This window comes from Haematobia irritans, chromosome 2 (genome assembly GCF_050003625.1).
Source record: "Haematobia irritans isolate KBUSLIRL chromosome 2, ASM5000362v1, whole genome shotgun sequence".
NCBI classification, from domain to species: Eukaryota; Metazoa; Arthropoda; class Insecta; order Diptera; family Muscidae; genus Haematobia; species Haematobia irritans.
The window spans coordinates 16,119,746-16,145,266 of NC_134398.1; the positions used below are offsets into that span (position 1 = coordinate 16,119,746).

At 26.4% G+C, this 25,521-nt stretch overlaps 1 protein-coding gene across 1 annotated transcript in view; it reads left to right on the forward strand.

Moving 5' to 3' along the window:
- The window catches only part of DIP-theta (Dpr-interacting protein theta), a 196,050-nt gene that overhangs the window by 22,924 nt on the left and 147,605 nt on the right, over positions 1-25,521 (forward strand). Inside the window, exon 4 of the mRNA XM_075293470.1 lies at positions 23,609-23,816. Within this exon, the coding sequence (XP_075149585.1) occupies positions 23,609-23,816 (208 nt within the window). The remainder of the gene's footprint in view (positions 1-23,608; positions 23,817-25,521) is intronic.

Sequence of the window (25,521 nt, forward strand, 5' to 3'; positions counted from 1 at the left end):
TTTAAATATTTTACGATTTATCGTGTACCAAAAATCACTACTTTTTTAAGAAGTGAGAACTTTCTCACAATGGACTTTGAGGGTTTGACTCAACATGAACATTTAAATCGTTACAACTTAAAGAAATTTTATCAAAATTTTGCTCTATACAAAATTTTGTCATAATTTTATTTCTATAGGAAATTTCGTCAAAATTTTATTTCTGCAGAAAATTTTATTCTTATAGAATTTTTTTTTTTTATTTCTATAGGAAATTTTGTCAAAATTGAATTATTATAAAAAATTTTGTCAAAATTCGATTTCTATAGGAAATTTTGTCAAAATTCGATTTCGTTATTGTTGTTTTTGATCTCAGCTTAAAGCCATGCATTGACTAAACTACAAGTGTAGCTTAACCAACAGAGGAAAAGTATGCTTGTCAAATTTATTTGGGCAAAGCCCTATAGACTGCAAGATGGTTGGATGTACAGCTGTTTCGGAATTACCACATTCCTCATCAGCATCCTCTACATCCATCGATTTCTATAGGAAATTTTGTCGAAATTTTATTTCCATAGGAAATTTTGTCGAAATTCTTTTTCTATAGAAAATTTTGCCAAAATGTTATTTTTATAGAAAATTTTTTTATTATATTTTATAGAAATGAATGGTTTTAAGCTGAAATAAAAACAACAACAACAATGATTAAAGAACAAAACAAAAAAGAACAATTTTCCAAAATTTTATTTCTATTGAAAATATTGTCAAATTTTTATTTCTATCGAAAATTTTGTTTATAGGAAATTTTGTCAAAATTATATTTCTATAGAAAATTTTGCCAAAATTTTATTACTATAGAAATTTTTGCCAACAATTTTAATTCGTTATTGTTATATATTAACTTTGTCATTCCGTTTGTAACACATCGAACTATTGCTCTTAGACCCCACTAAAGTATATATATTCCGGGTCGCGGTGAAATTCTGAGTCGATCTACCCATGTCCGTCCGTCTGTGCGTCCGTTGTGGAAATCACGCTAACTTCCGAACGAAACAAGCTATCGACTTGAAACTTGGTACAAGTAGTTGTTATTATTGTAGGTCGGATGGTATTGCAACTAGGCCATATCGGACCACTTTTACGTATAGCCGCCATATAAACCGACCCCGAAATTTGGCTTGCGGAGCCTCTTAGAGAAGCAAATTTTATCCGATCCGGTTGAAATTTGGTACATGGTGTTAGTACATGGTCTCTAATTACAACACACAAATTGGTCCATATGTGTCCATAATTATACAAAGCCCCCATATAAGCCGATCCCCAGATTTGGCTTGCGGAGCCTCTAAGAGAAGCAAATTTCATCCGATCTGGTTGAAATTTGGTACATGGTGTTAGTATATGGTCTCTAACAACCATGCAAAAATTGGTCCACATCCGTCCATAATTATATATAGCCCCCCATATAAACCGATCCCCAGATTTGTCCTTCGGAGCCCCTTGGAAGAGAAAAATTCATCCGATCCAGTTAAAATTTGGTATGTGGTGTTAGTAGCTGGTCTGTACCAACCACGCAAATTTGACCTCCGGAGCCTCTTGGAGGAGCAAAATTCATCCGGTCCGGTTGAAATTTGGTACGTGGTGTAGTAGATGGTATCTAACAAAAATTGGTCCACATCGGTCCATAATTATAAAGGGTGATTTGTTAAGAGCTTGATAACTTTTTTAAAAAAAAAAAAACGCATAAAATTTGCAAAATCTCATCGGTTCTTTATTTGAAACGTTAGATTGGTCCATGACATTTACTTTTTGAAGATAATTTCATTTAAATGTTGACCGCGGCTGCGTCTTAGGTGGTCCATTCGGAAAGTCCAATTTTGGGCAACTTTTTCGAGCATTTCGGCCGGAATAGCCCGAATTTCTTCGGAAATGTTGTCTTCCAAAGCTGGAATAGTTGCTGGCTTATTTCTTTAGACTTTAGACTTGACGTAGCCCCACAAAAAATAGTCTAAAGGCGTCAAATCGCATGATCTTGGTGGCCAACTTACCGGTCCATTTCTTGAGATGAATTGTTCTCCGAAGTTTTCCCTCAAAATGGCCATAGAATCGCGAGCTGTGTGGCATGTAGCGCCATCTTGTTGAAACCACATGTCAACCAAGTTCAGTTCTTCCATTTTTGGCAACAAAAAGTTTGTTAGCATCGAACGATAGCGATCGCCATTCACCGTAACGTTGCGTCCAACAGCATCTTTGAAAAAATACGGTCCAATGATTCCACCAGCGTACAAACCACACCAAACAGTGCATTTTTCGGGATGCATGGGCAGTTCTTGAACGGCTTCTGGTTGCTCTTCACTCCAAATGCGGCAATTTTGCTTATTTACGTAGCCATTCAACCAGAAATGAGCCTCATCGCTGAACAAAATTTGTCGATAAAAAAGCGGATTTTCTGCCAACTTTTCTAGGGCCCATTCACTGAAAATTCGACGTTGTGGCTCGTTAGTAAGTCTATTCATGATGAAATGTCAAAGCATACTGAGCATCTTTCTCTTTGACACCATGTCTGAAATCCCACGTGATCTGTCAAATACTAATGCATGAAAATCCTAACCTCAAAAGAATCACCCTTTATATAGCCCCCCATATAAACCGCTCCCCAGATTTGACCACCGGAGCCTCTTGGAGGAGCAAACTTCATCCGATCCGGTTAAAATTTGGTTCGTGGTGTTAATAGAAGGTCTCTAACAACTATGCCAAAATTGGTCCATATGGGTCCATAATTCTATAAAGCCCCCATGTAAACTGACCGCCAGATTTGACCTCTGGAGCCGAATCATCCGAACCGATTGTAATTTGGTACACTTTGATAGTATATGGTCGCTAACATCCATGGCAAACTTGGTCCATATCTATAGTTATATGTAGCCCCCAGGTAAACCGATTCCCAATCACACAAACATTTGTCAATATCGGTTGATAATTGTATATAGCCCCCAAATAAGGCGATCCCCACATATTAATTCTGGCTCTCTAATTACCGCGCAAAAGTTCATATCGGTTCGTAGTTCGTAGCCTGGATAAATGCTCTCTTAGAAATTTCTTTATCTTAAAGAAGCCGCATCTTTGGTTTGGAATCAATCCAATAATTCTTAAGAGAAGTTCAAAACCAAAACCCGTGAATGTTGATGGGAATTTAGTTTTTTTTTTTTAATCTTCCTACAAAAGGAAAGCAATCGTAATGCTTGACTTTATCATTAAATTGTTAACCCTTCGCGTTGTATAATGTAGCGAATAAATATAGTTATTTAAATAATCTCAAATAACATTTACTTAGCACATTATTATGGTCATTGAAACGCAAGTGGAAAAATATAATGCAACTGCTCTAAGTAAAGACTATGGGACACTAACATCTCCATGGTTATAAAAAAGGGACACATAATGCTCTTGTAAACTTTAGCTTAACATCCTGTTTAGTTTTCCTGTTTTTGTGGCCCCCATAGCAAGCAAATACGTCTCCACACTAAAGGTCAAATTCTTCTTTGTCCACTACCCTAGCAATGACTTTATATATGCTGGTATATTTAATGTCTCTCTGTTTCCTTCAATTCATAGAAAATGTCCTTTGACACGCACCTATAAATATCCAATTCAGGTAACTTTTTCTTAGCTTACTTTAAGGGGTTTGACAATTCGGCCTTCTTAGAAAGAGAGCTGTTGATGGTATGTAGGTGTTTGGGTCGAAGTGTTTATTTTTCCCCTCCGCTGGCCTTAACTATTGACCCAAACGTTTTAACAAAGCCCAAGAATGTAGAAAAAAGTACAAAAGGATGTTCAGGAAACAGTAAAAATTAGAGATAATGATAACGACAACACAATACAAAGGAAGCAGTAGCAACAATCAAAGAATATGATAAAAACAAAAATATTTGGCTAAGGCGAATATTTAAAACCCTTCTTAGAAATAAGATATAAAATGTTGTAGATTAACGGTTGCTTGGATTTTCGATTTTTTTTTAAGAAAAGTTGTAATAAATTTCTGTTGGATATTATTTTTATGGTACCACATACGTCTAAAGAAAATAAGAAATAAAAATTCGAAAGTAAATTTTTAAATTAATCAAAATTTTATTTCTATAGAAAATTTTATTAAAATTTTATTTCTATAGAAAATTTTATCAAAATTTTATTTCTATAGAAAATTTTGTCAAAATTTTATTTCTAGAGAACATTTAGTCAAAATTTTATTTCTATAGAAAATTTTATCAAAATTTTATTTAATTAAAAAATTTTATCAAAATTTCATTTCTATAGAAAATTTTGTCAAAATTTTATTTCTAAAGAAAATTTTGTCAAAATTTTATTTCTATAGAAAATATGTCAAATTTTTTCTTTATAGAAAATTTTGTCAAAATTTTATTATACCCTGCGCCACACTGTGGAACAGGGTATTATAAGTTAGTGCATATGTTTGTAACACCCAGAAGGAGACGAGATAGACACATGGTGTCTTTGGCAATAATGCTCAGGGTGGGTCCCTGAGTCGATATAACCATGTCCGTCCGTCCGTCCGTCTGTCTGTGAACACATTTTTGTGATCAAAGTCTAGGTCGCAATTTAAGTCCAATCGCCTTCAAATTTGGCACATGTTCCTAATTTGGGTCAGAATAGAACCCCATTGATTTTGGAAGAAAAGCGGTTCAGATTTAGATATAGCTCCCATATATATCTTTCGCCCGATATGCACTAATATGAACCCAGCAGCCATAGTTTTATACCGATTTGCTTGAAATTTTGTACAAACATAACATTTAGTCGTATAGTCAAGTACGCAAAATTTGGTTGAAATCGGTTCAGATTTAGATATAGCTCCCATATATATCTTTCGCCCGATATGGACTTATATGGCCCCAGAAGCCAGATTTTTGGCCGAATTTGATTGAAATTTTGCACTAGGAGTACAATTAGTAGTATAGTTATGTGTGCCAAATTTGATTGAAATCGGTTCATATTTAGATATAGCTCCCATATATATCTTTCGCCCGATATGGACTAATATGGTCCTAAAAGACAGAGTTTTGGCCCAATTTGGCTGAAATTTTGCACAGGGAGTAGATTTAGCATTGTAGCTATGCGTGCTAAATTTGGTTGAAATTGATTCAGATTTAGATATAGCTCCCATATATATCTTTCGCCCGATATAGACTAATACGGTCCCAGAAGGCAGAGTTTTACCCAAATTTTGCACTAGTAGTACAATTAGTAGTGTAGTCAAGTGTGCAAAATTTCATTGAAATCGGTTCAGATTTAGATATAGCTCCCATATATATCGTTCGCCCGATTGACACTCATATGACCACAGTGGCCAATATTTTACTCCGATTTAATTGAAATTTTGCACAGGGAGTAGAACTAGCTTTGTAACTATGTGTGCCAAATTTGGTTGAAATCGGTTGAGATTTAGATATAGCTCCCATATATATGTTTTTCTGATTTCGACAAAAATGGTAAAAATACCAACATTTTCCTTGTAAAATCGCCACTGCTTAGTCGAAAAATTGTAGAAAGACTCTAATTTTCCTAAACTTCTAATACTTATATATCGAGCTATAAATCATAAATAAACTTTTGCGAAGTTTCCTTAAAATTGCTTCAGATTTAAATGTTTCCCATATTTGTTTACTAACATTGTGTTCCACCCTAGTGCATTAAGTTAGGTTAGGTGGCAGCCCGAAGTATCAGGCTCACTTAGACTATTCAGTCTATTGTGATACCACATTGGTGAACTTCTCTCTTATCACTGAGTGATGCCCGATTCGATGTTAATCTCAGTTACAAGGGACCTCCTTTTTACAGCCGAGTCCGAACGGCGTTCCACATTGCAGTGAAACCACTTAGAGAAGCTTTGAAACCCTCAGAAATGTCACCAGCATTACTGAAGTGGGATAATCCACCGCTGAAAAACTTGTTGGTGTTCGGTCGAAGCAGGAATCGAAGCAGGAACCATTGTACCACGGTGTCTCCCCATTAGCCGACTTAAATTTTGTGTCTATAGATTTTGTAGAAGTCTATCAAATTCTGTCCAGATCGAGTGATATTTACATGTATATATTTGGGACAAACCTTTATATATAGCCCCCAACACATTTGACGGATGTGATATGGTATCGAAAATTTAGATCTACAAAGTGGCGCAGGGTATAATATAGTCGGCCCCGCCCGACTTTAGACTTTCCTTACTTGTTTTTAAAGAAAATTTCGTCAAAATTTTATTTCTATAGAAAATTGTGTCAACATTTTATTTCGAATGAAAATTGTGTAAAAAATTTTAGTTCTTTAGAAAATTTTGTCAAAATTTTATTTCTATTAAAAAATTTTTATCAACATTTTATTTCAATAGAAAATTTTGTCAAAATTTTATTTGTTTTTTTTTTTTTTTTTTTTTTTTTTTTATTTCAGCTTAAAACCATGCATTGACTAAACTACAAGTGTAGCTTAACTAATAGAGGAAAAGAATGTTTGTCAAATTTATTTGGGCAAAGCCCTATAGACTGCAAGATGGTGGGATGGATTTCATTTCTATAGAAAATTTTGTCAAAATTTTATTTCAAAAGAAAATTTTGTCAAAATTTTACTTTTTTAGAAAAATTCGTAAAAATTTTATTTTCAGAAAACATTTTGTCGAAATTTTATTTCTTATGAAGACTGTGTCAACATTTTAGTTCTATAGAAAATTTTGTCAAAATTTTATTTCAAAAGAAAATTTTGTCAAAATTCTATTTTTATAGAAAAATTCATAAAAATTTTATTTCCAGAAAACATTTTGTCGAAATTGTATTTCATATGAAGACTGTGTCAACATTTTAGTTCTTTAGAAAGTTTTGTCAAAATTTTATGTTTGTTAAAAATTTTGTCAAACCTTTATTTTTGTAAAACAATTTGTCAAATTTGTATTTCAATAGAAAATTTTGTCAAAGTTTTTCTTTATAGAAAATTTTGTCAAAATTTTATTTCTATAGAAAAATTTGTCAAAATTTTATTTTTGTAGAAAATTTCGTCAAAATTTTATTTCTAGAGATCATTTTGTCAAAATTTTATTTCTAACGAAAACTGTGTCAAAATTTTAGTTCTTGAGAAAATTTTGTCAAAATTTTACTTTCATTAAAAATTTTTTTCAACATTTTATTTCTAAAGAAAATTTTGTCAAAATTTAATTTTTATAGAAAATATTGTCAAAACTTTATTTCTAAAGAAAATTTTGTCAAAATTTTATTTTTATTGAAAATTTCGTCAAAATTTTATTTCTATAGAAAATTTTGTTAAAATTTTATTTTTATAGAAAATTTTCGTCAAAATTTTCCTCTTTTCCTCTGTTGATTTAGCTACACTTGTAGTTTAGTCAATGTATGGTTTTAAGCTGAAATCAAAAAAACAACAAAATTTTATTTCTATAGAAAATATTGTCAAAATTTTATTTCTAAAGAAAATTTTGTCAAAATTTTAATTCTATAGAAAATTTTATCAAAATTTCATATCTATAGAAAATTTTGTCAAAATGTATTTCTATGGAAAATGTTGTCAAATTTTTTTTTGTAGAAAATGTTGTCAAAATGTTATTTCTAATGAAAACTGTGTCAATATTTTATTTCTATAGAAAATTTTCTCAAAATTTTATTTCTATAGAAAATTTTATCAAAACTTTTTTCTAATGACAATTTTGCCAAACTTTTACTTTTGTAGAAAATTCTATAAAAATTGTGTCAAAATTTTATTTTTATAGAAAATTTCTCAAAATTTATTTCTTTAGAAAAATTTGTCAAAATTGTATATCTATCAAAATGTTTGGCAACATTTTATTTCTATAGAAAAATTTGTATTTCAATAAAAAATTTTGTCAAAATTTTATTTCTATAGAAAGTTTTGTCAAAATTTTAATTCAATAGAAAATTTTGTAAAATTTGTTCTTTATAGAAAATTTTGTCAAAATTTTATTTCTATAGAAAATTTTGTAAAAATTTCATTTTTGTAGAAATTTCGTCAAAATTTTATTTCTGGAAATCATTTTGTCAAAATTTTATTTCTAATGAAAACTGTGTCAAAATTTTAGTTCTTTAGAAAATTTTGTCAAAATTTTATTTCTATTAAAAAATTTTGTCAACATTTTATTTCTAAAAAAAAAAATTTTTCAAAATTTTATTTTTATAGAAAATATTGTCAAAAATTTCTTCAAAATTTTATTTCTATAGAAAATTTTGTCAAAATTTTATTTTTATAGAAAAGTTCGTCAAAATTTTATTTCTATAGAAAATTTTGTCAAAATTTTAATTCTATAGAAAATTTTATCAAAATTGCATATCTATAGAAAATTTTGTCAAATTTTTTCTTTGTAGAAAATTTTGTCAAAATGTTATTTCTAATGAAAACTGTGCCAAAATTTTAGTTCTGTAGAAAATTTCGTCAAAATTTTATTTTTTAAAAAAAAAATTTGTCAAGCTTTTATTTTTGTTGAAAAATTTGTCAAATTTGTATTTCAATAGAAAATTTTGTCAAAATTTTATTTCTATAGAAAATTTTGTCAAAATTTTATTTCTGTAGAAAATTTCGTCCATATTGTATGTCTATAGAAAATTTTGTCAAAATTTAAATTCTATAGAAAATTTTATCAAAATTTTAGTTCTATTGAAAATTTTGTCAACATTTGATTTCTATAGAAAATTTTATCCAAACCTTTTTCTAATGAAAATTTTGTCAAACTTTTACTTTTTTAGAAAATGTTTATCAAAATTTTATTTCTATAAAATTTTTTTTTTTCAAAATTTCATTTCTATAGACAATTCTGTCGAAATTTTATTTCTATGGAAAATTTAGTCAAAATTTTATTTTTATTAAAAATTTCGTAAAAATTTTATTTCTAATGAAAACTGTGTCAAAATTTTAGTTCTGTAGAAAATTTTATCAAAAGTGTATATCTATTAAAATGATTGTCAAAACATTTTATTTCTATAGAAAAATTTTGGCAAAATTTTATTTCTATAGAAAATTTTGTCAAAATTTTATTTCTGCAGATAAATTTGTCCATATTTTATGTCTATAGAAAATTTTGTCAACATTTTATTCCTATAGAAAATTTTGTCAAACTTTTATTTTTTTCTTTAACTTTTTTCTAATGAAAATTTTGTCATACTTTTACTTTTGTAGAAAATGTTTATCAACATTTTAATTCTATAAATTTTTTTTTCAAAATTTTATTTCTATAGAAAATTTTTTCAAAATTTCATTTTTTATAGAAAATTTTTTCAAAATTTCATTTCTATTGAAAATTTTATCAAAATTTTATTTCTACAGACAATTCGTCGAAATTTTATTTCTATAGAAAATTTAGTCAAAATTTTATTTCTATAGAAAATTGTGTCAAAATTTTAATTTTATAGAAAATTTTATCAAAATTGTATTCAAAGGTTTGCATTATTTTATTTCTATAGAAAAATTTGTCAAATTTGTATTTCAATAGAAACTTTTGTCAACATTTTATTTCTATAGAACATTTTGTAAAAATTATATTTCTGTAGGAAAATTTGTCCATATTTTATGTCTATAGAAAATTTTGTCAAAGTTTTATTTCTGTAGAAAAGTTCGTCAAACTTTTATTTTTGTAGAAAATTTTATCGAAATTTTATTCTTATATAAAATTTTGGCAAAATTTTAGTTCTTTTGAAATGTTTGTCAAAATTTTATTTTTATAGAAAATTTTGTCAAAATTTTATTTTTATAGAAAATTTTGTCAAAATTTTATTTCATCCCATCACATAATTGAGATGCTGAAATTCAACCCCCCTGGTGTCAACCTAACCGTAGCAATACCAACATCAACCTTAGATGTGATGTAGAGCATTAAAATTAAATATCAACAGAACCACATTTTCCTTTCCCCCTTCCTTTAAATAGTATTTGGTCCCACTCAATAGAGTGTGAAAGATCCTCTCATATTTCCTTTGTGGTGTCCAAGTTTCCTTTTCTATTTTTTTGTTTCTTCGGTTTTGCTACATTGATGACCTTTCGCCATATAATTTACCCATCCTTAAAGGTCATAGTTATATTGTCATCCATAATCGGTTCACTTTGAGAGAAAAAAAACACCATCCCAAAAAAGGGACTCCACAAAATGTCTTCATTGTTAACAACATATTTTTAGAAATTGTTATAATTTCCTTATGACTTTTTATCATCATCAGGGTGTCATTTCAATGGATACAATTTCTATAGAGTGAAAGTTAAATAAATTTTCCACAAAAAAAAAAAGAAATAAAAATGCTCTAGTATATGAAGAAAAGAAAGGCAGGGGGAAATTGTAGTTTTGTATTTGAATGAATTCTTCTTGTTAACATGGAAATCCTTCTTCCGTTTCTGGGGATCATAATAAAGTTTACGGAAAAATTAGAGTATACTTCGTTGTGCATGGCATGTCAACAATTTTTTTTTTGCTTGCAAATATCTTTTGTTACATTATTGGAACTTTTGAAAGCATTCGTATTAGATATCAGAAGGAAAATGGCAGGTGTCTCCATTTACATGAATACATTTTATCGTTGAGTTGTAAATATTAGTCCCTAAATAAAAGATAGAAGGAGGAGGAGGCATTATTTCTTCTATTCGCTACCTTGGTGATTTGCACCTGAAGATAAGGGAGAATGATTTTGAGTCATAGGCTTCAAGAGTCTCAATAAATGGAAAATAAAATAAAATCACTAAAATGATGATATTATGAAAATTTGTCATACCATACTCCCATTATACGAATGAATATAAATTCGATAACTCTTCTGCTTATTAAAATCGACATGTCAGCGTCTAATAGCCAATATTGGTAGAATTAAAAAAATAGTAGATTTTTTAATGTTTGATAGATTGCTGGACTTCTTGATATTTTGGAAGATTTTGCAAAATAAAGAATTCTCGGTATTTTGGCAGATTTTACAAAATATTCCTCTCCAACTAGTGCTTCTTAGCTTAAAAATTAACAAATTTTCCTATAGAAACAAAATTTTAATAAAATTTTCTATAGAAATTAAATTCTGACGAGATTACCTATAGCAATAAAGTTTTGGCAAAATTTTCTATATAAATAAAATTTTGACAAAATTTTCTATATAAATAAAATTTTGACAAAATTTTCTATATAAATAACATTTTGACAAAATTTTCTGTATTAACAAAATTTTACAAAACTTTCTATATAAATAAAATTTTGACAAAAGTTTCTACAGAAATAAAATGTTCACAAAATATTCTATAGAATACAATTTTGACAAAATTTTCTACAGAAATGAAATTTTAATAAACATTTCATTAGAAATAAAATTTTGACAAAATTTTCTATAGGAATAAAATTTTAACAAAATATTTATAGAAATATAAATATATTCTTTAGAAACAAAATTTTCTTTACAAATAAAAGTTTGATAAAATTTTCAGTAGAAATAAAATTTTGACAAAATTTTCTATAGAAATACAATTTCGACAAAATTTTGTATAGAAATAAAATTTTGATAAAATTTTCTATAGAAATAAAAGTTTAACAAAATTTTCTATAAAAATTAAATTTGATAAACTTTTCTATAGAAATAAAATTTGGACAAAATTTTCTATAAAAATTAATTTTTGACAAAATTTTCTATCTAAATAAAATTTTGACAAAAGTTTCTACAGAAATAAAATGTTGACAAAATTTTCTATAAAAAATTAATTTTGACAAAATTTTCTACTAAATAAAATTTTGACAAAATTTTTTATAGAAATAAAACTTAAGCAAAATTTTCTTTAGAAATCAAGTTTTGATAAAATTTTCAATAGAAGTAAAATTTTGACCAAATTTTCTATAGAAATAAAATTTTGACAAAATTTTCTATTGAAATAAAATTTTGACATAATTTCCTTAGAAATAAAATATTGACAAATTTTTTTATAGGAATAAAATTTTGACAAAATTTCCTGTAGAAATAAAATTTTGACAAAATTTTCTATAAAAGTAAAATTTTATATAGAAATAAAATTTAGTAAAATTTTCAATAGAAATAAAATTTAGACAAAATTTTCAATCGAAATAAAATTTTGACAAAATATTCTATAGAAATAAAATTATGATAAAATCTTCAATAGAACTAAAATTTTGACCAAATTTTCTATAGTAATAAAATTTTGACAAATTTTTCTATGGAATGAAATACAATTTTGACAAAATTTTATATAGAAATAAAATTATAAGAAAATTGTCTATAAAAATAAAATTTGACAAAATTTTCTATGGAAATAAAAGTTTGACAAAATATTTTTATAGAAATAAAATTTTAACAAAAAAAAAAAAAATCTACCATTTTTGGTACAATTCTACGAACTACCGTGCTCCAGAGGCCAGAGTTCTACACCTTTTTTCTTTACAGTTTGCACAAGGAGTACAACTGATAGTTTCATAAATTGTATCAAATTTAGTTGCAGTCGATCTCCAATTTACTTGAAATTTAGCATAGGAAGTTAATTAACATTCTAGCTATTTATGTAAACTTTGGTCGAAATCGATTCAGATTTAGATATAGCCCCCGTATATGTCCTTCGCCCGATTTAAACTCATAAGAACATATCGGGTAAACTTTTTAATTCGATTTATGAAAGATTTTACACACAGTGTGGAATGCAAATTTGACATGCATGTCAAATTTGCTTGAAATCGGTTCCGATTTATATATAACTCCCAGAGGCCAGAGTTTCGACTTGATTTACTTTAAATTTTGCACAAAGACTACAATTGAAGGCCTTGTCAAGTATGAAAAATATAGTTGAAATTGTTTCAAATTTTGATATATCTCTCATATATATCTGTCGCCAGATTTTGATTCGTATGACCACCTGCGGCAAAAGTTTCCTCGAAATTTTGCATTGAGGGCAGAATTAACATTTTATCAAATTGTACAAATTTATGTGTAAGACTGATTTGGGGAAAAATGATAAAACAATTTCATATTTTTAACCAGTTGTCTTGATATTTTCCCACAGAGACCAGATTTAAAATTCTGTTTAATTGTGTCGAAGTTAATCCAAATCTGTTCAGATTTAAATTCAGCCGCATATATATGTTCTTTAGATTTAGGAAATAATGCCGAAAATTACCTTTAATACATATAAATCATCCCAATCATTATAAACGGAATTTTGTGCAATTTTATAAAAATGGCTCTAGGGTTTTTTCCCATATTTTTAAGTAACAGTGTGCTAAATCTTTGTTAGCCGATTTAAATTTTAAGTCTAGAGATTTCGTAAAACTATAACAAATGTTGTTCAATTCGATTCAGATTTAAAAACCTTTAAATATTTCCCAAATTTGAAGGAGTTGAGATGGTATGAAAACTTTGAATCTACATAGTGGTGAAGGGTATAATATCCCAGCAAAAAAATTGGAAGTTGATCTAAAGGCACAGATCTGAAAGCAATTCCAAACATAGCCACTTAAAGATGTTCTTTTTTTAACTACCAACTTTGTACCACTTCCGGATACAAAAAGAATAGTTTCACAACTTTCTTGGCGACGCTTATTTTGCTGGAATAGTCGGCCCCTTTAGTCCCCGGAGAATTTCTGGTGTTGTTGTTATTTTTTTCACATTTAAATATTGAAGGACTCCACTTTGGGATTTCCAGCCAATCGGCAATTTTTATTAGGGTTTTAATTTATCTTATCTCAATGCACGCCATCACAAGTACTTTGGTACACCATGTCGTATGAGTTACTTGTGCCTGGACATTGTTACGTACACGCACCAATGTACTGTGAATGATCACATAACCAGCGTTGCCACAATGAATTTGTAGTTTGGACCTACATTTTTCCAAAATTGAACCAAAATTCGTACCAGCGGACTATTTTTTTTTTCAATTTGTATTAATTTAATTTAGTTAAATTAAATTAAAATATATATTAATTTTAATATACTATAAAAAAAATTTTCCAAAATTTTACTTCGACAAAAAATTTTGTGAAATTTTTATTTCTATTCAAATTATATTTCTATAGAAAATTTTGTCTTAATTTTATATATATATATATATATATATATATATATATATATATATATATATATATATATATATATATATATATATATATATATATATATATATATATATATATATATATATATATATATGTATAAAGAATGTTCTCATTATTTTATTTCCAAAAAAAATTTTGTCACAATTTTATTTCTGTAGAAAATTTTGTCAAAATTATATTTCTATAGAAAATTTTGTCAAAATTTTATTTCTGTAGAAAATTTTGTCCAAATTTTATTTCTATAGAAAATTTTGTCAAAATTTTACTTCTATGAAAATTTTCTCAAAATTTTAATTCTATAGAAAATTTTGTAAAAATTGTATTTCTACAGAAATTTTGTCAATTTTTTTTCTATAGAAATTTTGTCAAATTTTTTTTCTATAGAAAATTTTGTCAAACTTTTATTTCTATAGAAAATTTTTTTAATTTTTTTTATAGAAATTTTTATCCAAATTCTATTTCCGTAGCAATTTTTGCCAAATTTATATCTCTATACAAAATTTTGTGTATATTTTATTTCAATAAAAATTTTTCTCAAAATTATAAAGGGTGATTTGTTAAGAGCTTGATAACTTTTTTTTTTAAAAAAGGCATAAAATTTGCAAAATCTCATCGGTTCTTTATTTGAAACGTTAGATTGGTCCATGACATTTACTTTTTGAAGATAATTTCATTTAAATGTTGACCGCGGCTGCGTCTTAGGTGGTCCATTCGGAAAGTCCAATTTTGGGCAACTTTTTCGAGCATTTCGGCCGGAATAGCCCGAATTTCTTCGGAAATGTTGTCTTCCAAAGCTGGAATAGTTGCTGGCTTATTTCTGTAGACTTTAGACTTGACGTAGCCCCACAAAAAATAGTCTAAAGGCGTCAAATCGCATGATCTTGGTGGCCAACTTACCGGTCCATTTCTTGAGATGAATTGTTCTCCGAAGTTTTCCCTCAAAATGGCCATAGAATCGCGAGCTGTGTGGCATGTAGCGCCATCTTGTTGAAACCACATGTCAACCAAGTTCAGTTCTTCCATTTTTGGCAACAAAAAGTTTGTTAGCATCGAACGATAGCGATCGCCATTCACCGTAACGTTGCGTCCAACAGCATCTTTGAAAAAATACGGTCCAATGATTCCACCAGCGTACAAACCACACCAAACAGTGCATTTTTCGGGATGCATGGGCAGTTCTTGAACGGCTTCTGGTTGCTCTTCACTCCAAATGCGGCAATTTTGCTTATTTACGTAGCCATTCAACCAGAAATGAGCCTCATCGCTGAACAAAATTTGTCGATAAAAAAGCGGATTTTCTGCCAACTTTTCTAGGGCCCATTCACTGAAAATTCGACGTTGTGGCAGATCGTTCGGCTATTCATGATGAAATGTCAAAGCATACTGAGCATCTTTCTCTTTGACACCATGTCTGAAATCCCACGTGATCTGTCAAATACTAATGCATGAAAATCCTAACCTCAAAAGAATCACCCTTTATGTCTATAAAAATTTTTGTCAAACTTTTATTTCTATAGAAAATTTTGTCAAAATATTATTTCTATAAAAAATTTTATAAAAATTTATTTCTATAGAAATTTTGTCAATTATTTTTTTCTATAACAAATTTTTTCAATTTTTTTCTATAGAAAATTTTGTCAATTTTTTTTCTCTATAGAAAATTTTGTCAAAAAATTTTTTCTATAGAATTTTTTTCAAAATTTTATTTTTATAGAAAATTTTGTCCAAACTTTGTTTCTATATTTCTATGGAAAATTTTGTCAAAATTCCATTTCTATAGAAAATTTTGTCAAAATTTTATTTCTATAGAAAATTTTCTAAAAATTTTATTTCTATAGAAAATTTTGTACAAATTTTATTTCTATGGAAAATTTTGTCCAAATTTTATTTTTGTAGAAAATTTTGTCATAATTTTATATCTATAAAAATTTTTCTCATTATTTTATTTCTATAGAAAATTTTGTCAACATTTTATCTCTGTAGAAAATTTTGTCAAAATTTTATTTTTATAGAAAATTTTGTCATAATTTTATTGATATAAACAATTTGGTCCATATTTTATTTCTATAGAAAATATTGTCAAAATTTTATTTCTATAGAAAATTTTGTAAAAATTTTATTTCTATAGAGATTTTTGTCAAAATTTTATTTCTGTTCAAAATTTCGTTAAAATTCAATTCCTATAGAAAATTTTGTTGAAATTTTATCTCAATAGAAAATTTTCCCAAAAGTTTATTTTATAGAAAATTTTGTGCAAATTTTATTTCTATAGAAAATGTTGTCAATTTTTTTTTCTATAGAAAATTTTGTCAAAATTTTATTTTTATAGAAAATTTTGTCAAAATTTTATTTTTATAAAAATTTTCTTAAAATTTTATTTCTATAGACAATTTTGGAAAATTTTGTCAAAATTTTATTTATATATAAAATTTTGTCAAAATTTTATTTCAATAGAAAATTTTGTCAATATTTTATTTTTATAGGAATTTTGTCAATTTTTTTTTTCTATAAAAATTTATTTCAATTTTTTTTTCTATAGACAATTTTGTCCAAACTTTATTTCTATATAAAATTTTGCCACAACTTTATTTCCATAGTAAATTTTGTTAATTTTTGTTTTGAATTTTTTGTCAAAATTTTATTTTTATAGAAAATTTTGTCCAAATTTATTTCTATATAAAATTTTTCCAAAATTTTATTTCCATGGAAAATTTTGTCAAAATTCCATTTCTATAGAAATTTTTGTCAAATTTTGGCAAAATTGTGTTTAATTTTTTTTTAAAAATTTTTTTTCAAAATGTTATTTCCCCAGAAAATTTTGTCAAAGTTTTAAAAATTTTGGAAAAATTACAGATTTGATGAGAATGGACCAAAATCAACTAAATTCCATTGGGCCCGACCATCGGACCAAATTTAAAATTTAATGATTTTTTGGACCTATTTTGGTCCATTAAGCGGTTTATAAATGAAATTGATTACTTGGATCTATTCATTGGTAATTTATATGTCGTCTTCTAAACAAGGCATTAGTATAGATTTAAAGCAAATTTCCGTAAATATCCTACTTGAGGGATAACACCTTTTCACAAGGTTAGGTTAATCGAACTGTTTGTAATCGATTTGCTTAATGCATATAAGCGAGTTGAAACTTATTTTGATTTTCCACATACGTGCCATTAATCTATTTTTGTAAGAATGATCGAGAACTGATGGATGTTTCAGATTTTGATAAATTTTTCTCCACGTGTCAATATTTTCGTCTACTTAATGGTGTTTGAGGGTCTTTTTGTTTTTTTTTTTTTTTTTGTCTGCCTATTTTTCAATTTTATGGTTATTGGGTCTATTTTTTATGTTGACAATTTTATGATATTTTGGACTTTTTTGTTATACGAATTCAACGTCTACAATTTTTTTTTTTTGCCAATGCAAAGGAATCTATTTTCTAATAGCCCTTTATGGACCGGGCCATACAGTTGAAGTGACATTAAACAAATATGTCATCGCAGACATAATAAAATGGGATGAAAAACGTGATTTCATTTTTGTTAATTTATTGCTTAGGCCGTCGGGAATGGATTCTTAACTTAAAAGGTGGTTCTTGTCTTGAGGGGTGATGATGAGCTAAATCAGCGTTTTTTTACTTTTATTATCACATTTGTTAAATCTGTTTGTTTACAAATTGTTATTTATGTTTTCCGTTTTCGAAGGAGTCTAGAGTTTTTGCAACGTATACCATACAAATACACAAACACACACACCACCAAATCGCCAATATAAACAAACATTAATCTTAAATGGCGAAGTGAATGAGTGAATATTCGTGAAAAAAGGGATCAATCCTTTTTGTTTTTACTTTTTGGAGGCAAGCCTACAGTGAAAGAAATTGGCTTGGCAAAAAAATAATAAAAAAAGAAACAAAGTCTCGTGAAGATGAAGGAGGTAAATTGTGGTTTTAAAGAGCCTATAATTTCCAAGATTAATAGCCAAATTAAGATCAAATGCCAAATTTGAGGACAATCTATAGAAATAAAATTTTGACAAAATCTAATATATAAAATTTAGTCGGGATTTCCTTTCCGACATTTTAACTCAAGAACGCACGAACCGATTTCCATGGTTTTCCATTCGTTGGAAAGATTTTGGGCTCCGAAAAGTTTCAGCAGAAAATCGGGAAAATCTTTTTTTATATACAACGCCATCTCTGATGCAACTCCAGAAAGGGAGTACGTGATTTTCCGATATCTGGTCGGAGTGGGGCGGAGGTGGGGAGAAGGTTCCCTTTTGTCCGATTTTTTGAAAAATGAAAGTAGAGTTGTCTGTAAATGGGAACTCGGTACATAATTTTATGATTTTTCCACAGGTTTCTGCCAGACTTTTTTAAGTAAAAAAAACTTAAATTTTCATGAAATTGACAGACAATATAGAAGGTGCAACATTTCTCGGTGTATGTTCGGGAAACGCATGCCCTCCGTGTCCAATATTTTAACAAATGTTAATGTGGTACATTTTTTAAGTACTTTTGCTCTTTCCGATTTGTTGGACGATATGTTGAGGAGACGTATACCACCCCTTGACAAACCAAGCTTGGAATTCGCAGGAAGTGTAAAAGATTTTCCAACGATTTGAATACAGAAGAAGTAAAAAGGAAAAAATTGGTTGAATAAGAACACACCCTACCCGTCAATTGATAAGCCGGTCCGTTTTACATATAAATAAAGTTTTGATAACATTTTCTATAGAAATAAATTTTTAACAATATTTTCTATAGAAATAAAATGTTGACCAAATTTTAATAAAAATAAAATTAAGACAAAATTTTTTATAAAAATTAAATTTCGACAAAATATTCTATAGAAATAAAATTTTAAAAAATTTTCTATCGAAACACAACTTGACCAAAATGTTCTATAGAAATAAAATTGTGACAAAATTTTCTATAGAAATAAAATTTTGACAAAATTTTCTATTGAAATAATGATGTTGACAAAATTGTTTTATAGAAAAAAAAAACATTTTGACTAAATTTTTTATCAAAATAAAATTTCGACAAAATATTCTACAGAAATAATATTAAAAAAAATCTATGGAAATACAACTTCAAACACAATTTTCTATAGAAAACCCATTTTGAGAAATTTTTCTATAGAAATTTTTTGTAGAAAGAAAATCTTGAGAAAATTTTCTATAGAAATCAAATCTTGACAAAATTTTCTATAGAAATAAAATTTGGACAAAATTTTCTATGGAAATAAAATTTTGACAAAATTTTCTGTAGACAAAATATTCTAAGAAATAAATTTTTGACAAATTTCTCTATAGAAATAAAATTTAAACTAATTTTTCTATAGAATAAAAATGTTTGAAAAATTACCTAAGAAATAAAATTTTGATAAAATTCTCTATATAAATAAAATTCTGGTGACATTTTCTATAGAAATAAAATGTTGACAAATTTTTCTATAGACATAAAATATTGTCAAAATTTTCTATAGAAATAAAAGTTTGATGAAATTTTTCTATAGAAATAAAATGTTAAAAAAATGTTCTATAGAAATAAAATTTTGGTAACATTTTCTATAGAAATAAAAATTTGACAAAATTTTATATCGAAATAAAATTTTGACAAAATAAAATTTGGACAAAATTGACTATAGAAATAAAATTTTGACAAAATTTTCTGTAGACAAAACCTCCTAAGAAATACATTTTTGACAAAATTTTCTATAGAAATAAAATTTTGGTCATATTTTTCTATAAAAATAAAATTAAGACAAAATTTTCTGTAAAAACAAAATTTCGACAAAAAATATTCTATCGAAATAAAATTTAAAAAAATGTTTCTATCGAAGCACAACTTAACCAAAATAAAATTGTGACATAATTTTCTATAGAAATAAAATTTTGACAAAATTTTCTAAAGGAATAAAATGTTGACAAAATTTTTTTATAGAAAAAACCATTTTGACAAAATTTTCTATAAAAATAAAATTTCGACAAAATATTCTATAGAAATAAAATTTTGAGAAATTTGTTTATAGAAAGAAAGAAAATTTTGAGAAAATGTTCTAAAGAAATACAATTTTTGCAAATTTTTCTATGGAAATAAAACATAAACTCATTTTTCTATAGAAGAAAAATCCTGGAAAAATTGTCTAAGAAATAAAATTTTGATGAAATTCTGTATAGAAATAACATTCTGATGAAATTTTCCATAGAAAAAAATTTTGACAAATTTTTTTATAGAACAAAATTTTCTTTTGAAATAAAATATTGACAAAATTTTCATTTGGAATAAAATTTTGACAAAATTTTCTTTTGAAATAAAATATTGAAAAAAATTTTCATTTGAAATAAAATTTTGACAAAATTGTCTATAAAAACACAATTTTGACAAAATTTTCTATAGAAATAAAATTTTGACAAAAATTTCTCTAGAAATAAAATTTTGACAAAATTTTCTATAAAAATACAATTTTGACAAAATTTTCTATAGAAATAAAATTTTGATCAAATGTTTCTATAAAAAAAAAAAATTAGGACAAAATTTTCTATAAAAATAAAATTTCGACAAAATATTCTATAGAAATAAAATTTTAAAAAATTTTCTATCGAAACACAGCTTTAACCAAAATTTTCTATAGAAATAAAATTGTGACAAAATTTTCTATAGAAATAAAATGTTGACAAATCTTTTTTTATAGAAAAAAACGTTTTGACAAAATTTTTTTTAAAAATAAAATTTCGCCGAAATATTCCATAGAAATAAAATTAAAAAAAAAAATCTTTCGAAATAAAACTTCAACCAAAATTTGCTATAGAAATTTTTTATAGAAAGAAAATTTTGGGAACATTTTCTATAGAAATAAAATTTAAACAAATTTTGCTATAGAAGAAAAATGTTGAAAAAATTATCTAAGAAATAAAATTTTGACTAAATTTTCTATAAGAATAAAATTTTGATAAAATATTATATAGAAATAAAATTTTGATAAAATATTATATAAAAATAAAGTTTTGACAAAATTTTCTGTGGAAATAAAATTTTTACAAAATTTTCTATAGAAATAAAATTGTGACAATTTTTTTTATAGAAAATAACATTTTGACAAAATTTTCCATAAAAATAAAATTTCGACAAAATATTCTATAGAAACAAATTTTAATAGAATTTTCTATCGAAATAAAATTTTTAAAAAATTTTCTATAGAAAGAAAATGTTGCCAAATTTTTTTATAGAAAAAACATTTTGACAAAATATAAATATATAAAAATAAAATTTCGACCAAATATTCTACAGAAAAAAAATTAAGATAATTTTGTTTCAAAATACAACTTTAACCAAAGTTTTATGTAGATATAAAATTTTAAGAAACTTTTCTATAGAAAAATTTCATAAAATTCTCTACAGAAATAAGAGGTTAATGAAATTTTCCATATAAATAAAATTTTGACAAAATTTTCTAAAGAAATAAAATGTTGTCGACAAAATATTCTACAGAAATAAAATTAAAAAAAAATTCTATCGAAATATAACTTTAATCAAAATTTTCTATAGAAATAAAATTTTAAAAAAATTTTCTATAGCAAATTTTTATAGAAAGAAAATTTTGAGAACTTTCTATAGAAATAAGAACTTTCTATAAAAACATATTTTTCTATAGAAGAAAAATGTGGAAAAAATTGTCTAAGAAATAATACTTTGATCAAATTCTCTCTAGAAATAAAATTTTGACAAAATTTTCTAAAGAAATAAAATGTTGTCAAAATTTTCTATAGAAATAAAACTTTGAAAAAAATTTTCTATAGAAATAAAATTTTGACAAACATTTTCTATAGAAATAAAATTTTGACAAGCTTTTCTATAGAAATAAAATTTTGACAATTTTTTTTATAGAAAAAACATTTTGACAAAATTTTCCAAAAAAATAAAATTTCGACGAAATATTCTATAGAAACATAATTTTAAGAGAATTTTCTATCGAAATAAAATTTTGACAAAATTTTCTATAGAAATAAAAGGTTGACAATTTTTTTTATAGAAAAAATGTTTTGACAACATTTTCTATAAAAATAAAATTTCGACAAAATATTGTATAGAAAAGAAATTTTAAGATTATTTTCTTTCGAAATACAACTTTAACCAAAATTTTCTATAGAAATAAAATTTTTAGAAACTTTTCTATAGAAAAATTTCATAAAATTCTCTATAGAAATAAAATTTTAATGAAATTTTCTGTAAATATAACATTTTGACAAAATTTTAAAATGTTGTCAAAATTTTCTATAAAAATAAAATTGTGACAAAATAAAATTTTGACAAAATTTTCTAAAAAAATAAAATTTCGACAAAATATTCTACAGAAATAAAATTTAAAAAAAAATCTCTCGAAATACAACTTTAACCAAAATTTTCTATAGAAATAAAAAAAAAAAATTTGTCAATTTTTTTATAAAAAAAAAAACATTTTGACAAAATTTTCTATAAAAATAAAATTTCGACAAAATATTCTACAGAAATAAAATTTAAAAAAAAATCTCTCGAAATACAACTTTAACGAAAATTTTCTATAGAAATAAAACTTTAAGAAAATTTTCTATAGAAATTTTGTATAGAAAGAAAATTTTGAGAACACTTTCTATAGAAATAAAATTTAAACAAATTTTTCTATAGAAGAAAAATGTGGAAAAAATTGTCTAAGAAATAATATTTTGATGAAATTCTCTCTAGAAATAAAATTCTGATGAAATTTTCTATAGAAATAAAATTTTGACAAAATTTTCTAAAGAAATAAAATGTTGTCAAAATTTTCTATAGAAATAAAAGTTTGATGAAATTTTTATGCTCTGTGTCACACTGTGGAACAGGGTATTTTCTATAGAAATAAAAATGTTCAATAGAAAGAAGATTTTGGCAAAATTTTCTATAAAAATAAAATTGTGACAAAATTTCCTATAGAACTAAAATTTTGATAAAATTTTCTATAGAAATAAAATTTTTACAAAATTTTCTGTAGAACTAAAATTTTGATAATTTTCTATAGAAATAAAATTTTTACAAAATTTTCTATAGAAATAAAATTTTGACAAATTTTTCTATAGACATAAAATTTTGATAAAATTTTCTATAGAAATAAAGTTTTGACGAAATTTCATAAATAAATGAAAAAAAAATTATTAGGGTTTTCGTAATTTTTTTCTAAATTTTGGAAAATTATTTTTAGCTCGTGTGGCAACCGTGATTGGGAATCTCCACAATTTCATCGATTTTTAGACCTCAATATAAACCGTATGGGCTAAAAAGAAAACAAAAATGAAAAGTGAAATAATATTAGTTATATTATAAGAAACCTGAAACACATTAAACCTTTTATTGCAAAAATATTTACTACACATTTATTTTCACCATAATCTTCATATTTTCTTCAAGTGTATTTAATTTATGATAACTCAACTTTGTTTTTCTCTGCCTAAAGGCCAGTAAAAAATTTCTTTGCGTTTCTCATTTGATTTGTTGTTCTCTTCCATCATTTTCAGATTGCGTGGCTACGTGTCGATACACAGACAATATTGACGATACAAAACCATGTCATCACCAAAAATCATCGCATGAGCATAACTCATGCCGAGAAACGTGCTTGGATCCTTAGGATACGCGACGTTAAGGAATCGGATAAAGGATGGTATATGTGTCAAATCAATACGGATCCAATGAAGAGTCAAGTGGGCTATTTGGATGTGGTGGGTAAGTGGTCAAAAAAAAAAAAAAATGGAATATTTTGGGTTATATACTCACACGAAACTAAATATGTTTATAATAGACACTCAGTAACTGAAAGAATTGTAAGCATTGATGGATAGAGGTCTTAGACAATATGAAATTACAATTTTGTTTGTTGCAAAAATTTTAAACATTTATTATTTTTATATCAACCATGGGATGTGAGAGGTTATCAATCCATATTTTGATAATATTCCAACATGACCTTATCTCCCAATTTGAATTCTTGAGAAGATGAAAGCAGCAATTTTTATACGTTTTAATTCTGATTTTTTTCATTCAGAAACAAAGTTATTCTTGGATGAAATTCATAAATGATTGTTTAATATTTGGTTGGGAAAGCACCATATTCTAGGGTAACTGGTTGAAAATTACCATTCAATCACTTACGAGATACGTTGATGATTTATTTCAGCTAGTCGATGAATAACTGGAGTAAAGGAACATAATGGGAATTATTTCGAATAAATTTGTCCCATTTGATCAGTCACAGTACACTAGTGCGTATAAGTAACAAAGTTCGCTCACATGTAACTCATACGACATGGTGTACCAAAGTACTTGCGATGACGGTTATTGGGATGAGATTAATTAAAAACCTAATGATAAGTTTAGCGATTGAAAGGAAAACCACAAGCGATTATCGTTAAAGCCTTCCAGCATTTTAATGTGGAAAAATCGTTTGGTACTTGTACCATTGCTTGTTATCGTGATAATGACGGTGTTGCTCCGCGTAAAACAAGTGGCCGAAAAACACAGAACAATGATCCGAAAGGTAACGGTCATATTTGGTAGAAATCCATGCTGAAGTGGTAGAAAACTTACTCGTGAGCTGAACATTTCGTGTGAATAGATGAAACATTTATTGACTTGAGCCAAAGCCATTGACGTTCCAAAATGTGCAATGGCTACCGATGCTCAAAAAAGTTAGACTGAAAAAGAGTCTTGCCTGCACGAAAATTTGAGAACAGAAAAGCGACTGGGTTTACTTGCCAAAGAGGTCAGCTGAAAATTTAAATTTTTAATTGGCCATCAGAACTCAAGCACTGACAAAAGTTTCTCTAGAAACAAAATTTTTTCAAAATTTTCTAAAGAAAGAAAAATTTAATAAAATTTTCTATAGAAATAAATTTTTGACAAAATTTTCTAAAAAAAATAAAAATTTAAAATAATTTTCTATAGCAATAAAATTCTACCAAAATTTTGTATAGCACAAAAATGTTGACAAAATTTTCTAGAAAAATAAAATTTAAACAAAATTTAATACAGAAATAAAATTTAGACAAAATTTTCTATAGAAATTAAATGTTGACAAAATTTTCTATATAAAATTTTGAGACATCTATATATAAAATTCAAAGTATATTTGTTTATTTGTATGTTCCGGGTAAGCTCGGAAACGGCTGAACCGATTTACTTGAAAATTTCAGATTTCGTAATGGGCGCTCTTGTGGTGAAAATAGGGTACCTTATTTTTTGAAACGAGAAGGGGGACCCCCCCTTTGTCCGACTTTTTGAGAATCGGACCAAAGTTGACCGATTTGCTTGAAATTTTCACTGAGGGTTGGGGTTGGTATCTAGACAAAGAAACGCTACTTCATTTTTCAATACTTGGTCGCGGAGGGAGACTTCCCCCATGTCCCCCTTTTTTAAAGTACAGTGCATAAAC